The sequence below is a fragment of the Etheostoma cragini genome, chromosome 9, assembly GCF_013103735.1.
Source record: "Etheostoma cragini isolate CJK2018 chromosome 9, CSU_Ecrag_1.0, whole genome shotgun sequence".
Taxonomy (NCBI): Eukaryota; Metazoa; Chordata; class Actinopteri; order Perciformes; family Percidae; genus Etheostoma; species Etheostoma cragini.
Genome location: NC_048415.1, coordinates 24,259,889 through 24,275,645, shown reverse-complemented (window position 1 = coordinate 24,275,645; position 15,757 = coordinate 24,259,889). Strand labels below are relative to the sequence as shown.

The window sequence follows — 15,757 nt, the reverse complement described above, 5'->3', positions numbered from 1 at the left end:
AACCCTTTTATACACACACACACAACAAGCCAACATCTGGAATACATTTTTTTTCCCGGTAAATGTACCTGTCCTGACCGCATTGCGGGCCTGATTCACAGTCATCTGGGAGCTGACATGCAGAGGGATTTTTGGCTGTTGACCTGTGGCTGTCTGAGCTGCTGTTACCACAACTGCAGGTTGGGAGTTTGCAAGTACAGCGCTGGAGGACACGGCGATGGCTTTGTTAAAATCAGGACCTGGAACAATGGCTCCAAGGGCTGCAGAAGAGGGGCTGACGATGGTGACCCCTCTACCTGCCTGAGTGCACAGACTCATGGGCACTTTGGGCTGGCTGCTCCCTGATGCTGTCCTGAAAAGGAAAGGGAAGAAAGATGGGTAAGACCTAGCGGCCTGAGGTAAAGGAGGGCGCACAGGATGTTTTTATACCTCATAAATTGTGTTAGGCTTTCATGTCAAAAAAATTTGAGGTAACTCTTGTAATGTGTAATTAGATTAGCTTCTAATTATTGTTTGTTTGAATCAATAGGTTTTATATTATTCTTCTGAAACTGTTGCACAAGTTGAAACAGTGACAATCACATATCTATGAAACAGAACCCAAATCAAGAAAATAAATTATGTAGTTACACTTTACAACAACACATTTGCATAGGAAGCAACAGCTATGCCTAATGGGATTCATTTGCAATGTTTGAATGTTTCTCTGGTCAAAAAGATGTAAAATAAAGTAAAGTGCAGTTAAGTACGGTGGTATTTACATAGCATTTTTCTTTACAAAGGGCTTCACAATAACCTCATTGAATAAAAAAGAACAATATAACTACAACAAAAAAGAATTTACTAAACAGAAATAAAACAAATGTGGCTCCACCGTGTAGATCCTGAAAGTTAATAAGTTATCTAAAAAATAAACAGATGCATGCATGACAGACCAATAGATGTAAAACCAGGCAAATGTGTGTGTGTGCAGGTTTGAAATTGACCAACCTGCTGACTGGGCTCATGTAGTTCCCAGGGAAGACTCCAATCTTGCCCGTGTGCATTGAGGTGCCCTTGAACCAGCCATCCTGACAGCGTTCCAGCACTAGAAACATCTCTCCCTTCCTTAGTTCCAGCTCATCCTCCTTACGGGGAGCATAGGGGAACATAGCCACATAGCTAGATCCAGAACAAACAGTAAAAAAACGATTTTTACAAACACAAATTACAAACCGACAAACCCCAACATGGCGCTAGCATGGATAATCTTCTCCCGTATGGCAATAAAAGCAGTTCAACACTTTGTACAGCAAGCCATTTCTTCTGGATTTATGTCGCTTTCTAGTTGTACATCTGTCATCTACTCTGAGACCCTCCAGCAGAGACTGGGCCCTCTGACCCAGAGAAAATCAGCACTGGAGGATAAAACCATTTGCAGGTTATACAGCCAAGAAGAGGAGTCTCAGCTGGGATGTTTTCCATGTGATTTCAATGTTGTCAGGGGAAGGGAACATAAATGCCTTAAAGTCTGACATGCATGCACAGATGACGGCAATGACGCAGGCATGGGTGGATCTAATTCTTAGCAGGTGTATGGTGACTTGAGGGAGTAATGAGGGTAAAGGTGGGAGGGTCAAAAGTCAGGGGAAACAGAGGGGATTCTCCAATGAGACCCAGGAGACTGTCACCTATGCACATGCTCACACTTTGCAGCCTCACACGGACAGCTGGGGGGGGGGGGGGGGGGGGGGGGGGGGGGGGGGGGGGGGGGGGGGGGGGGGAGGCAAAGACAGGCAAAGCTTTCCCCTTCTGGACTGAACATTTCCATTAAGGCCCTGGGCCATCAGTGCATAAACCTCTTCTGACATCTCACTGCACATTTAAGAAGACTGCATATTTTTGTGTGGGACTGTTTTTATAACTCACACTGTGGGTCTTTGTCTCCCACTATGGTCGCTTATGCTGGGGGAGGGTCTCTGTCCGGCAGCCAATGAATATGCTGCCCCATCAATGGAGGACTGTGGGGGAGGAGGTGGTGGTGGTGGGAGAGCATCCTTGTAAAAGAACAGAATATCATATTAGTAGTTAGATAGTATCAACATTTAATCACAATTCCACAATTAATTTATTTCCTCTCAGTACAAAACAGAAAGACAAAAACAAGTAACATGAGTCTAAAAAAATGGAGTGTGTTGCGTAAGTGGAGAAACCAGCGTGTTTATGAGGAACAAAGAGGGGAAAGAGAATGAGAGATCATCTGTCATCTGGGGTATTCCCTCCGGTTGGCCGATACTCAGGGAGAGTCTAGTTTGGCAGACGCAGTAGCCCTGTCCCCGACTTCCCATTGAGCTGAGAATATCCTATTCTGCTTGTTTGTTTGTTGCCGGGAGACCACATAACTAGATGTTAAATCTATTGTTATTAATTGGGACCATATGAAATTCAAAACATGTCTGTTGATACACTGCAGGAGCAACCCCCAAACCAAGCATAAGTGGATTCATCTTTTCCCTTGTTGAGCGTGTGTAATGCCTAACACAGTTAATAAAGCAACAATTTTTTTAAAAATATTCCTGCAGATAACAAACTGAGCTAAAATGCGCCTGATACAGACTGAATGAGGAAATGAAAGAGCGCTGTGTCAGAGGGAGGAGACAAAGAAGAAAACCAGGTTAGGTTGACAGACTCAGTTACCATAGTAACTGACTCGGAGGTTAAGTTACCTTCCTTTCTGAAAGGGGCTGGAGTTACCCCCTTCTCTCTCAGGTTTGAGAGTTTCCCTCATCTCAGGGTTAACCATCTCAGAGTTTTTACTTAACCTGCTTTCTGAATTGGGCCTCAGCTGTGTCAAACTGACGCACGTGAAAACAACATTACACTATACACACGTTTAGAAACTGTACAAAAATAAAAGCCCAAATGAGAGAAGTGTGTCAGAATAAACTCCTATACTTAGGAGCAAGACAAGTCTTTCCAAGCTCAACATTGCCAGCACTGAGCAGCAGAGTAATTGCTTCCATGACACAATGGTGGAGGAGAGAGGCACTCCGACAGCCCTGTGGTATGGGTGTATGGGTGCATTCGATGTGCATTTTTGGTTTACTGCTGACGCTTGAGCTGAGATAATTAGGTTGCCTGCAGGCTAGAGAAATCATCTGTACAAAAACATCATGTAAGGTTCCCAAGTGAAGCGGAGAGCTCAACCTTTTGTGAACACATTCCTGCTCATTCAGAAACTCCACATGCCAGAGCATAGACAGACAGGAAGTGTGCATGCTGTTTCGTGTGGGATAAAGGGATTTCTTGACATTTTAGTACTGATTGTTTTCTCTCAGCAGAAAACATGTTAAGTTCATTTTTTGCTCCAAAAGGTTCCTCCATGTTGCTAGCTTTATGAAGTTTGTAACATAATAAAGCTTCTGTATCTTATTCTACAGAGACTACAGTTTGACAACCTGAGGTAACTATGTTGCTTGTCAGCAGCTGATGGGGAGTGCCACGAGGCAGTTCTTCTCATCATAAAAGTATTCATCTTCTCAGAGGAAAGAAAGTGTTTTGAAGGTGATATTACTATTTGCATTAATTAATTCAAGCCATTCATTACAGGGAATGTTATATCGTATTCTTCTATGCCATTTATTGTGAACATGTCCAGCCCTTATAGTTCAGCAACACATTTATTTAAGTGTTGGATTAAAATAGCAAGTCTATTTAATAGATACAAACAATGTCTCTGAATGACACACGCACGCACACACACATTTCAACTGTCTACTCAAAATAATATGAAAATAGTCTCAACTTTCTGCAGGATAAAAAATGTGATAGTTTTCCTGCGTTTTGAGCTGCAGAAACACGCCATATATTAAACATGCCATATATTAAACATGCCATATATTTATTTAATCTGTTTAGTACTACAGAAATAGCCATATACTAACTTTGAATAATTTATTCCAATACTGTTGAACTTGCTCTGGCCTGGTGCTTGTAAGACTGATAAGACCTGCAAAGGATTTCACCTACCACAGTAATGGAAGTGTAGCTCGTCTCTGAGGGAAATGTGAAGACCGTTGCTGTGGTAACAGGACTACTAGGGGGTGGGGTCACGATTAGTCCAGTTGTGCAAATGTGTACCTGTCAACAAAAGGGAAATGCGGACCATAAAATATCCCATAAGGAATCCAATGTAAGCGACAGGCTCCACTCACATGAATAATAGAAATGTGCTTAAGTTAGCACTGCATGCATGTTATCAGTCTGTACTTTCATGTAATGTCATTCATCAGATTTTACATAAGGAAGTAAAAAAACATCATTATGACCCACAGTATTTTACAGCAAAACGCACCACAATTTCACAAAAATAAATTCTCCCCCTCTCCTTTCACATTGTATGTAAATGACTCACAGAACAGTAATGCACAAATTTGTAATTGGATCCTGTTGACTTAGACATAACCACAATGTTGGTCTGATGATCTAATTGGTCAAGGGAAACCAGGTGACCACCCAGCAGAACATTTCATTGGGCATTCAAAGAGGGGTGCTTTCTACAACCAGTCATCCACGTGAGTCATGGTGGTGTCCTGGTAACAAGGCCATACTGTTGGACACACAATATCTCCCTGTAGCCTCTGGTCTCTCTCCATGCATGACTGCTCCACACAGAGCCGCCTCTTAAGGTGAACCTTACAGAAAGCAAACCAACCTCAGATTCAATCTTCACTGCTTCCTTATCTATTGTGCACTGGGTGTGCCAAAGGAAAGCCAAATGTAACAGTGGGCTGCTCAGAGGTGACATTGTTGATGAAATGGCTGTCTGGAAACAATTAATTAACAGTAAAGTAGAGGGCAAGGTATACTATGCTTATTTAAATAAGTACATTTCCTTTAGAATTGAGGAAGAATGCCATCAACAGCAGCCTGTTTTCATTCCTTAACAATTTTCCCTTGTCTTGTATACTACATTGGTAGATCAGAGGCCTATTCATTTCCAAGATGGACTACTCAGCCCCTAGGCAACTGGGGCTTACCTTTGTTGTGTTTGTCTGTGTGTTGAAAGGAGAGAAGATGAGTAGAGGGAACAATGGCTGTGTGTCTCTGTTGTGTTTTTATTAAACACATTGATGTGCAAATAAAATATACTGTTGGCCCAGTTGCCACTAAGGAGGATCAGTTCAAAGGCACAAATATAATGTCTTTTATTCTAAAAGTATCCTGATGATTAGTGGGAAAGGTCCGGAGTCATTAAAAACCTGATTGCACCTTCTGCATGGAAGTCTTTGATTATACATGAATAATATCAACATAAAAAAGGTTTTGATGAAATAAAAATAAAAATAAAAAACAGAACATCCCCAAGATCCACTTTACTGTAGACAAGCACTATACTCGTCTCCCTTCCGCCAAGAAGCACATAAAACACATACACTGTAGAAAAAGGATTAATGATTAAGCTTAATAGGGAGTTGTGGAACATAGCATTTCAGAACGTCTGCAGTAACCAGACAACACAGAGAGGACATTTCCCAGAAAAACAAACAATATTACCCAGTTGTCTACAAGCGCCCAGAACCATCAAGTGTAACAACGTTGCCGATGCTGGTGTATAATGAGTAATCGATCTTTGAATATTGACAAACCATTGCCCCTTAATAACTGTTGTATATTTTAGGCCAGCTATTGTATGAACATGACAGTTGACATTTGAGTTAAAGTCATAGAGAGCCTCAGACTAAGATTAACAGCAGGACACTAGTAAATCTGCTTGTCTGTTGTTCTTACAGTCTAGCACCAAGTCAAAGCCAATCTCCAGCAGCTTGCGTCCATAAAGCAGCTGCAAGTTGCTGTCATGTTGGGATTGGTGTGGAAACCTTGAGGGCTGAGCTGGAGTCGTTTTTGTGGACGAGTGGAGTCACGCATCCATGATTTCAAACGCTTGAATGGAGCAATGGCCTGTTTGGTATGATGGGGAAAAGGGAAGTCAGCCTAATAGCTGACAGAAGGAGGGAGCAGCCTTTGAACAGCAACAAACATCTTGTAAAAACAAAAAGAGCTGAAGCTGAACTCGGCTTTCCAGCTGCACGATTGTCTTTTTTTTCATGATATTGAAAAATCAGCTGGTTGAGAGAGTCCTCTCATCCAGGACATTGGATTAAAGAATAACACCAAGTGTGTTAAATTACAGTACATATTAATGTTGCAAGTGTTGCAGATTTCTCCATTTTGTTTTCAAGTGCCACATTCTGCTATGTGCTGCTGTGTAATTATGAGAAGAAAAAAAACGTAGAATAAAGACATCCTTTAAACGGCTAAATATTTGGTATTTGCACTTCCTACTTTGTACTGCAACAGCAATTCTGCATTTATCTTATCTTAAATGGAGCCTATTTATCATACTGTACTCTTCTGTTTTTTATGTCAACACATTAGGTACAACTTCTAGGCAATGCGGCCGCCACTCTCCTTCACCCCCTCCCTTCCTGTGGAGTATCCTACCTGTGAAGGTGCGCTGCAGGAAAGCCCCCCGCTGATCTCTCCAATTCGGGCAGCTGCCGTGGGGTTGCTGGAGCTGATGAGGACAGGCCCACTGATTTCCATAGAGTGGCGCTGGGGGGGAGGAGCTAGCACGGGTTTGTGGGACATGGTGAGAGAGGTGAAGGAATGTCGCTTTTTGCTGTTCTTCTTTTCCCCTGCGCGCTGGGCACCATTGCTCTGGGGCCCCGAGGAGGCCCCCTCACCAGAGTCTCCACTGGAGTCTGATGGCTTGTCCAACTCTATAAGTTGACGAGCTGCCGAGTTGAACTGTGAGAGGGGAAGAGAGGCAGGGGGCAATCAAGACAGAGTAGTAAGGTGGAAATAACAGAGGGGAAGGAATGATGGAGCTAGGAGCATTAAGGTGATCATGAAAACTGTCAGTCCCTGTAATACACTGTTGTTGTCAAAGAAGACCTCCGTCTTTACCTAGTCAGCAGGGATGGTGAGCAGCAGAATGCTCTATCGGGTCTTTAAAGTGTGAGGGAGCTGAATCTTCTGAGGCAGCTCTCAAACTGCAGGGCTTGTGACCCTTTCATGCACAGTAATGTGCAACTCTTAGGTAAAAATCAAAAAGGAGGACACTAAAAAGGTTTCAGTTAATTAGAGGGTGCTCTAACGTGCTGTCACACGTTGCCCTAAGCAGCTCTCTCTACTTAAGACATAAAAGCAGAGCATTTCACTCCAATCCAAGAGACAGTCTGAACAGGGTCATCACTGACATGCCAGCACAGTAAGCCAGATAAATGGGATTAGGAACAAAAACCCAGGTGGGGAACCATAACCTTATTACATTTAAGACCACCTCTAAAAGCAATTGTAGTCTAATGTATGTAAAAAAACTGAAAGGGAACAAAAGCTCCTAAGGCAATGAAAATGATATGACCTAGATAATCACTGGTTGTGCACAACCAAAGAAACATTTTGGGATGCTCTATATGTTTGTGATGCCACTGCATTTGTTAATGAAACCCTGAACATGACTGCATACTATCTCGTCAGAGGAGAACAAAATATTCTATTCTGCTACAGCAGCTCCTGCTGTGTAAAACCAAACAATGTATAGCTTCAGACATAGCCTGCATTCTGTTTCTGCAAAAGACCTCACTCAGTGTATACAAATATGAATATAAAAAAAGATAGAATCCACCTGAAAGGAATAAAGAAAACCGTCAGCTTTAAAAAGAAAAATCCTCCTCCACCAACTAACCTCAAAACACTTGTGCATTGCTTCAATCACGCACCTTATTTAAGACTGAAACATTATTCTGAGATTCTTCTATAGTGCAAATCAGGTTTTGATAATTGATATATTTTTTCTGCTTGTTTATAATATTCACAACACTAGAAGGCACACTGTCAGGTGAAAAATAAAATCATCTGTAAAAAGGACTACAAATGCTTTAATTCTGTCTGGATTATTCCTAAAGCTTTTAAGTGAGACCTGTGGAGCTCAGAGCGGGAGAGACTGGGACTGTCTAAATCTTCAAAGACGTATTTAATGATTCCATGAAACAAATGACTATTTCAAAAGGAAGAGAAGTATCATAGACACATTTACAAGATGCATATGGAAAGAAGTCTAAGTTCAAAGGATCTCTGTAAATTACTGATCTTCATGTAGGACTAACTCCACCAATGATTCTTGACATTTTGACGACTAAGGAATCTAATTTTCTTACCTCAACATATGAGATGGGGAAAATTCCAATTTTATCTCCCAGCATTCCCTCTGCCCAGTTTTCATCCACTCTGCGGATCACAGTCAGGATATCATCCTGTAAGTCAAGACACAGAGGGCCGCTGCATGAGGTAGAACCTAATTAAGGATGCTGCTAACTAAGAGTGTTTCTCATCCTCGAGGACCAAACCCTGAACAGAAATAATGAGATTGTGACGATGTTTTATTAAAAAGCTCAAGAGTAAAAACCCTGGAGTCTTCTGTTTGGAAAACTACTTGATAAGCTTGTTTCTGTTATTCCTCATGATGTGGCATCTAAACAACTGACGACAGAATGCAAAAAACATCAAAGTATGACTCAAACTGCTGTACAGATATAACCACTCAATTATTGTAGTTAAGCTGTGCCTTGCTCTATGTGGCAGTCACTCTATCCAGCCTAATTACAGTTGTTAATCAAGAAGCTCAAAATCTAAATCATTTCACTGGGCGTTTCAGTTAACAGCCCTTACATTCTAACACACACACACACACACACAACTTAGAAAATGAATGCTTAGAAGACAGAGTATCACTGTAATGAGAGGTATTTTTGTGTTACTACGGCAGCCATGTGGCAGAACGGTGGGTGTTGCAGTGCTACTGTGCTACCTTTGAGAAGGGCAGACAGTCCTTGTCTGCCTCCTTGTCTTTTAGCTCAAAGTCATAGAGAGCTTTGCACTGAGGTGGTGGTTGTGGCAGCGGCTTGATGACCTGGACAAAGTTAGTGGGGAAGAAGCCATGGACTCCACCCATCTCCCCGTGGTACCAGTTCTCATCCACTTGCCGGCGCAGAATGATAATGTCACCCTTGCTGAACTTGAGGTCTCCTGGTTCCTTGCCATCGTAGTTGTAGAGGGCTTTGGCACAAGGGAGCTGGGGTACCCCCTACAAACAGAGATTGAGATTGAGACTAATGCTAACCAGCCATCAGTTTGCAGTTGATTCAGTGAAGATTAAGTGTAGTTGGTGTGCATATGCTAAATTTGCTTTGGGATAGGAAAGGCAGAAGTTGTTTATAAAGGTTTGAAATTAGAAAAAAATTGCAGTTGTACAAAAACAGCTCTACAAGGAGTGTTGATTTTATAAAGGACAAAAATAATTAACTAAGTCTCAAAAAACAATGTATCACAGCTTTGGGAACATACGTTGCATTCTCTTGGTGAAGTTAGTTTAGGCTTACCGTAGTTATAAGATTTATTCAAAATAAATGACCAGACATATTTCAGAAAGGTACTAGAGCAATGCTAGAGAACAGGGAAATGGACAACATTCAAGCTAAGACCCCTAGAGGCTCTATAACAAGCTTGACAACAGCCCAATATACAAATCATCAGATTTCAAAGCAGTATAAAGTCAGTCTTGCAACTCCTAAATCAACTGAGAACCAGGCTCTATGGGAAATGAAATAGTAAATGTTTTTGGACACTACAAACAAAAAGGGATAGGCTACAGGAAATGATGGAATGTATGTTTTCCCGGAGACAGTAAACTGTCCTGTTTGTTCCCTCATAGTTAAAAGGTTTCTGTTGTGTGTTCAAAGTTTAAGTGTGATGAGCCTGGCTGGTTGAGACTAGCTGACCATCGCCTTCAGAAGGCCCAGGACTCCGTTTCTTTATCTTGCAGCAGAAGGTTTTGTATCTCAGGCTGCTAGTCTGAAGTCCTGAAAGGCCCATTCAGGGAATGACAATCCAGGGAAAGAGGGACAGCGAGTAGGGGGGAGTAGCAGGATAGAGAAGCATCAATGTTCCCCATTCAGGGTGGGTGTCCATGAAGAAGGCTTCAGTCCAAACCAACCCCCCACCATTTATCCCAGTGCTGTTTGACATCTTTTGCAGTGCTCAGAATCACAAACACTACTAACCAACTGGATCTCAACTCTGGAACTGACACTAGCGAGTCGACGAGGAATATAGACAGTGATAAGAAACACGGCTCCGGCAGATACGGCTATGGTGTGAAAGTGAGCCAGAGCGAGAGGGGTTTAAGCAGAGTTCGGAGCAGGCTCTGCAGTCTTGTTAAAGGCTAATGAACCGTTTAAAGGCTCAGAGGAGAATAAAGTACAGAATGAGGCGTGATGGTGAGCCAGGGTGACGTTACCCTGCTGCAGAGAATCACACAGCCTAAGGCACAGAGCCAATCGGGCTCTGGCTCTGCTGGTCCAGTCTGTGGGGAGGGAGCAGTGGGAGGAGGTGTACTGCAGCCCCCTGCACACTGCACTGGAACTGGGCCTCCTTTCAGGGGAAAACAGGGCTTTTGAGCCCACCCAGGCCTGGCAGAGAGTTTTGTGAGGAAAATGCAAATGAAAGTAGAAGCTCTGCCATTTTTGTTGTAAATGACAGGTTAACGCGACACAAAGCCAATGGTGTCTAATTGCATGGAAAATATGAAATGCTTGTCCCCTTGAAACTATTAAGTGAGTGAGCACTTGTTTGTACACTAAGGCCAAGACTTAATAAAACATTTAGTAGTAGCACAGTGTCCAAAGTCAGCATTGTTATGTATTTATTTTTGTACATGGTAAAAGGGATTGTACTCATAAAAAGTGTTATGAAATAAGGTCTTGCATGTACAAAACACTGTGCTAGAAAATGTCGTTCTACTGGCCAGAATGGTTAGGTGAGATTATCCAGCTGACTTCTATTGAACTAGCAGTTTACATTCTAAGCTTTGTACTGGACAACACAGAACACACTCCTGACAGAGTGATATGTTTTGGTCCCAAACTCACTTACCGCCTACGTCTCAGCTGTTTTTTAAACTCCCTTTTCTGGCCTCACAAAAGAGGAGAAGTCAGCAGAGGTACATTTCCAAGTTTCACTTGGCTTAACATAGTAAGAGGGAGAGAGAGACAAAATCGAGAGATTGACAACAAGGGCCTCTGGATATAGGTGGTGATGTGGGTGTGCAAGTCTGGGGAGGGGTGATGGCTCTGAGGGTTAATGTCCAGTTCGCGTCCATGGAGACAGTGCTGTTGTCTCTGCAGTGCATAAAGGAGCACCATCAGTCCCGACCAAACACTGTGCTTTAAACCGGAATGTACAGAAGAGAGCTTAAGAGTTAAAACAACACAAATGCTATATAAAAATAAAAAAAACTCGATTTTTCCCTGACTCCACCTCTCCAAACATCTGTGGCGAAAGTTTATGGAAGTAATTATACAGCAGCATACACCGCTGTTGGGTTGCTGTATCAGACTTGTAAAACATCTGACTTCTAGCCTCTTTAAAGATTTAAAGTAGATAATTGCCCGCAGCAGCAACACCCCCACTGCTTCTAATTTTGAGGCCCCCAACATGGCCTGGTTAGAATTTATAATTATTCCAATAACATAAACAAAAACGTTTAAAATGAATCCTTAAAACGCACATTCCATTTTTATTATCCATAAACTAACAATAATACCATTCAGCAGCCCAACTTCTTCAAAATGGTAGCTGTATGTATTAACTAAGAAAACAGATAAGTAATTTGGTGACATAAATATTTTGTTTTACAGACAGCTTGCTTGAGATATATATTTTGATTAGTAAAACATATTACCATTTAAAATGAATCCTTTGAGGATGTAATGTCATTACCCTGTGACCTCTTCATACCACATGCTTGAGTTGTTAATAGTTGTAGGCAGTACAACTATCAGAAAAAAGAAAAAGTAATTTGTTTAACGGAAACGTCTACCCCTGAAAACCAAAGCAAACTTGCTTTGACTTCAAAATCAAGACCTGCAACTTGTGTGACAATATACCAGGGAAAGACTTAAACTTTTGTCCACCAATTTGCTGCAAAGAAGACAGGTTGGATGGGGCCAGGTCTTAATTCGCATCAAACATGTGTGAGAACAATGCCTCCTATTACTTACAGTTAGAAAAGGCTCAGCAAGACACATTTGGATTCTATGGAAACAGATGATGTTAGCCCTCATTTTCCTTTTTGTGCTGGATGATTGGGTGGATCATTACATTTTTACTTGCAGTAGAGTCTTAATCCAACCTATTTGTATAAGTGAGAGATGGCAATACAGACTAAAGAAAGACTGAGAAAGCAAGAGGAAGAGAGAGAGAGAGATTAGGCTCAATGTGCAGAGCATCAGCTGGTGTGTGCAATTACTCTTCTACTGTAGATAATGCAATTAGACCTGTGTGCTAAAGGGATTTGGCTGTTATAGTGTTCTCTTCCACAGCACTGGATTAAAACTGAATTACCCAAGTGTTATGCTCTGCAGAACAGCCAAATGTCAACAACCAGTGATCAGACAGGCATACAAACACATGCATGCAGTGTTACGGTGTAAGACTAGGTCAAATGTGGATAATAACACTAACTTGCCTTTGCAGAGTGATGTTTGCAAAAGACATTTTGAAAGACAGAGAAATAGGCGTCCTGTAGGTCTGTCACAGATCAACACACTGTTGAATTGTTATGCTAAACATGGTTCAGACAATCAACCAGCACAGCAAAATCACAATAAATTATGAACCCTCTATTGTGAATACGTCAAGGTTAGGGGTAGCTTTTGCTCTGTCAGCTGTTCAAGGGTTGTCGGTAATCACAGTAGACAGAAACCTTTACCCCGTGTGTGTAAGTGCCAGACATGACTCCCATATGGACACCTCTAGGAGCTCTGCAGGGGGTGGAGAATGAGTAGGGGTGCTATTGACAAAACAGTGTGTAGAAGGTAGTGGTGGGGTGGGAGGGGTGTGTGTGTGTGTGTGTGTGTGTGTGTGTGTGTCTGTGTCTGTGTGTGTGTGGGGGTTTGCCCTTCTACAAACATTTCCAGGCCAAGACATGTCAGACATTCTACCAGACGGAGCTGGAGCAGTATCTGCCAAACTGACCAGGTGGTCATAGGACATTTGTTGTTCATTACCAAGTCGCTGTTAACTGAAGATCTTGCCACCAACATTGTGGCACAAGCACTGACACATGATGGGAGTGAAGAATTCTGAAGGCCCGGGCCATCTTGATTCCATTAGAGCTGCATTAGTTTAAATTGATTCCTAATGGGCTTTTTAATGACCGCTGTAGAGCCGGCTTCTTTCCCTGCCTCCACACATTGTATAAAAACCTGAGGGTTTCTTGGTCTTATATGCAGGAAGCGGGCTACAGTTAAAAATAAGCAGACAAAAGACAGTATTATCAAGCTTATGAAAGCCAGTAGCCAGACTGTTCAGATGTCATCAACATTTTTTTGCCAAGCACACAATTGGGTGATTGATGAAGTATACAAAATCACAGCAGAGCCTGAAATTGTACAACTTTTGTCTTTTTCCGTATATAGTTGTGAATAAATCTTTCTCCCCCCCCTTTTTTTTTTTACCACTACTATAAGTTTCTGTATTTATTAAATATTTTTTCTGCACTTTTAAACAAATAGATCTGGATTTCTGCTTAAAATCCGTTAATTTCAGTGGCACTGTTGGGCCAATAGTGGTATAATAACAATAGTGGTATAAAAAGCTGAGCGTCTGCTTTCGTCTTGGTTTTCCGATTTTGAAAGTGTCCCATTGGAGATAAACGTATCCAGTATGGCCAAAAAGCATACACACGAGGATCACCACAAACGATTCAATCAAGAGAAAAAGACTTCTAGGATAGGACACATTTACTTACTGACTTATAATAATATAAGTCAGTAAGAAAAAGTGTAATATAATAAGTTAAGTTAGATAATATCATAATGCTGCCACACAGGTACTTTCAGATGAGCAACTTTCAACACAGCAGAACCTCATGACACAGCTTCCTCCTCTGGAGACGTCGTCTCCCTCTCAGGGTGAAACAAAAGGAAAACTTCCATTCTCTGGTTTCTATGGAAACGCCACACACTTTTTTTGGGGGGCTATTTATGGGGCTTTTGACAGTGCCGTGATTCTTATGAAAGGGAGATATTGAGAATCCAGAAAGTTAATGGGCTGACACCTATTAAATATAAAAAGGAGGAAGTCATAACATCACAAAACCTTTAGCGCAGCAGGGTATGGAAATTATATAACATTTTTTATGACATCAAGAAAAGCCCCGATTTCCAGGAATGAGCTAATGCTTAAGGGTCAAATTCAACTAAAAACAAATGTCAAGCAGCTAATGTTCAACCTATGCATTATAGGGATTTCAATTTAACACTTCTGTGTGTCCGTGTGTGTGTGTGTGTGTGTGTGTGTGTGTGTGTGTGTGTGTATATATATACACATATATATAGTGCAAAATTATTGATTTATTTGGTAAGTAGCCATGTAATAAGCGGGATAATGTAGAGTGATAATTGAGGGTAAGCAAGACTCAGATCAACTCAGCCTAAATTATCTGGGTTGTATTCGCTATAACAACTCGCTCAACATTATCCCATTCATAATCATCTGGTGGTATTTAAGCCATTGCTGGATATGTATTTTAATTTAAAATGAAATAATTATTGTAATATGACAATATTGGATTAACAGGATTTGTGCATCCTGTGATATATTACTAATCTGCCAGGTATTGATTTTACTGGCAAAAAATAGACATTTTCCAATTGGGTACATTTAGAGCCAGGGTATCTTTTGCCGGACAACTTTCTATGTTTTCTGTTGGACAACTTGCCACAAAGCCAACCAGATTTTAATGAACCGAATCAACAAGCAGAAATCTAAATCAATAAAATCTAACCGACACTCAGCCCTAGTTTAGTGGGTATCATGTATCTAATTGACTACATTTAGTCAGAAGGGAAAAAGGCAATAAACCATTCACACTTTTCAAGAGCTTTACCCGATGACAACTCACTGCATGTTTGTTTTCTTCACCAAATAGCAAATGGGGTCCCACACATTAGTTGACAGGCACAAAAACATTGAGAGCAGCCTGGAGCCCAGATGGAAGCTTACATTGCATATGAGAAGAACAGGAAGTTTTCAAAAGCCCTCGAAACACCACAGTTCCTCCTAATGTTCTTTAATGCTCCTTGGACGTTTAAAGCATCTCTCGGTTAGCCTAATGCTAATATACTAAAGGAGACAATGTCCTCTACCCCCCCTGTGTGCCAGTTACAAAACACACCTCAGGAATAACCACTCACTGACCCCAACAATCTACAGTTTTATTGCCTGACCCTGGGGTGGGAATCTGTGTGCTAGACTACGATCAAAGCCATTCTCCTTGGAGCTGGGATACAGGCAGGATACATAAAGCTGCCATGTGCAAAACCAGGAACTACATTGAGATTGCTGTCTTAAGGCCGTGGTGGTGAGGTCTATAAAAACATTTACCACATAGATGTACAATCAAGACATTTCTGAGCTGAGTGCACGCAGTAAGCTATAGATTAGTCGTCAGAAAGAAAGCATTTTAGCAGGAAGCGAGTAGGGATTTATGGGAAAGCGTATGCACAGTGTGGAGCTGTCACACATGCAATTCTCATGAAGCTCTCTTGTTTTAGGGTATATGTCTAGGCTCTACTGTGAAAATGCAAATGAAACCACTTTCACATGATCTTTTTTTTTTTTACCTGTCTGGCCTCAGGAAAGGGGTAAAGGC

The 15,757-nt window shown here is 41.6% G+C and overlaps 1 protein-coding gene across 2 annotated transcripts in view; it reads right to left on the bottom strand.

The window, feature by feature from the left end:
* Positions 1–15,757, bottom strand: part of sh3rf1 (SH3 domain containing ring finger 1) — a 30,372-nt gene that overhangs the window by 4,060 nt on the left and 10,555 nt on the right. For both annotated transcript variants that reach the window (XM_034881517.1, XM_034881516.1), the window contains 7 exons: positions 8,852–9,127; positions 8,202–8,297; positions 6,484–6,789; positions 4,009–4,119; positions 1,909–2,036; positions 991–1,161; positions 69–352 (listed from right to left, as the gene is read on the bottom strand). In XM_034881517.1, the coding sequence (XP_034737408.1) occupies positions 69–352; positions 991–1,161; positions 1,909–2,036; positions 4,009–4,119; positions 6,484–6,789; positions 8,202–8,297; positions 8,852–9,127 (1,372 nt within the window). The remainder of the gene's footprint in view (positions 1–68; positions 353–990; positions 1,162–1,908; positions 2,037–4,008; positions 4,120–6,483; positions 6,790–8,201; positions 8,298–8,851; positions 9,128–15,757) is intronic.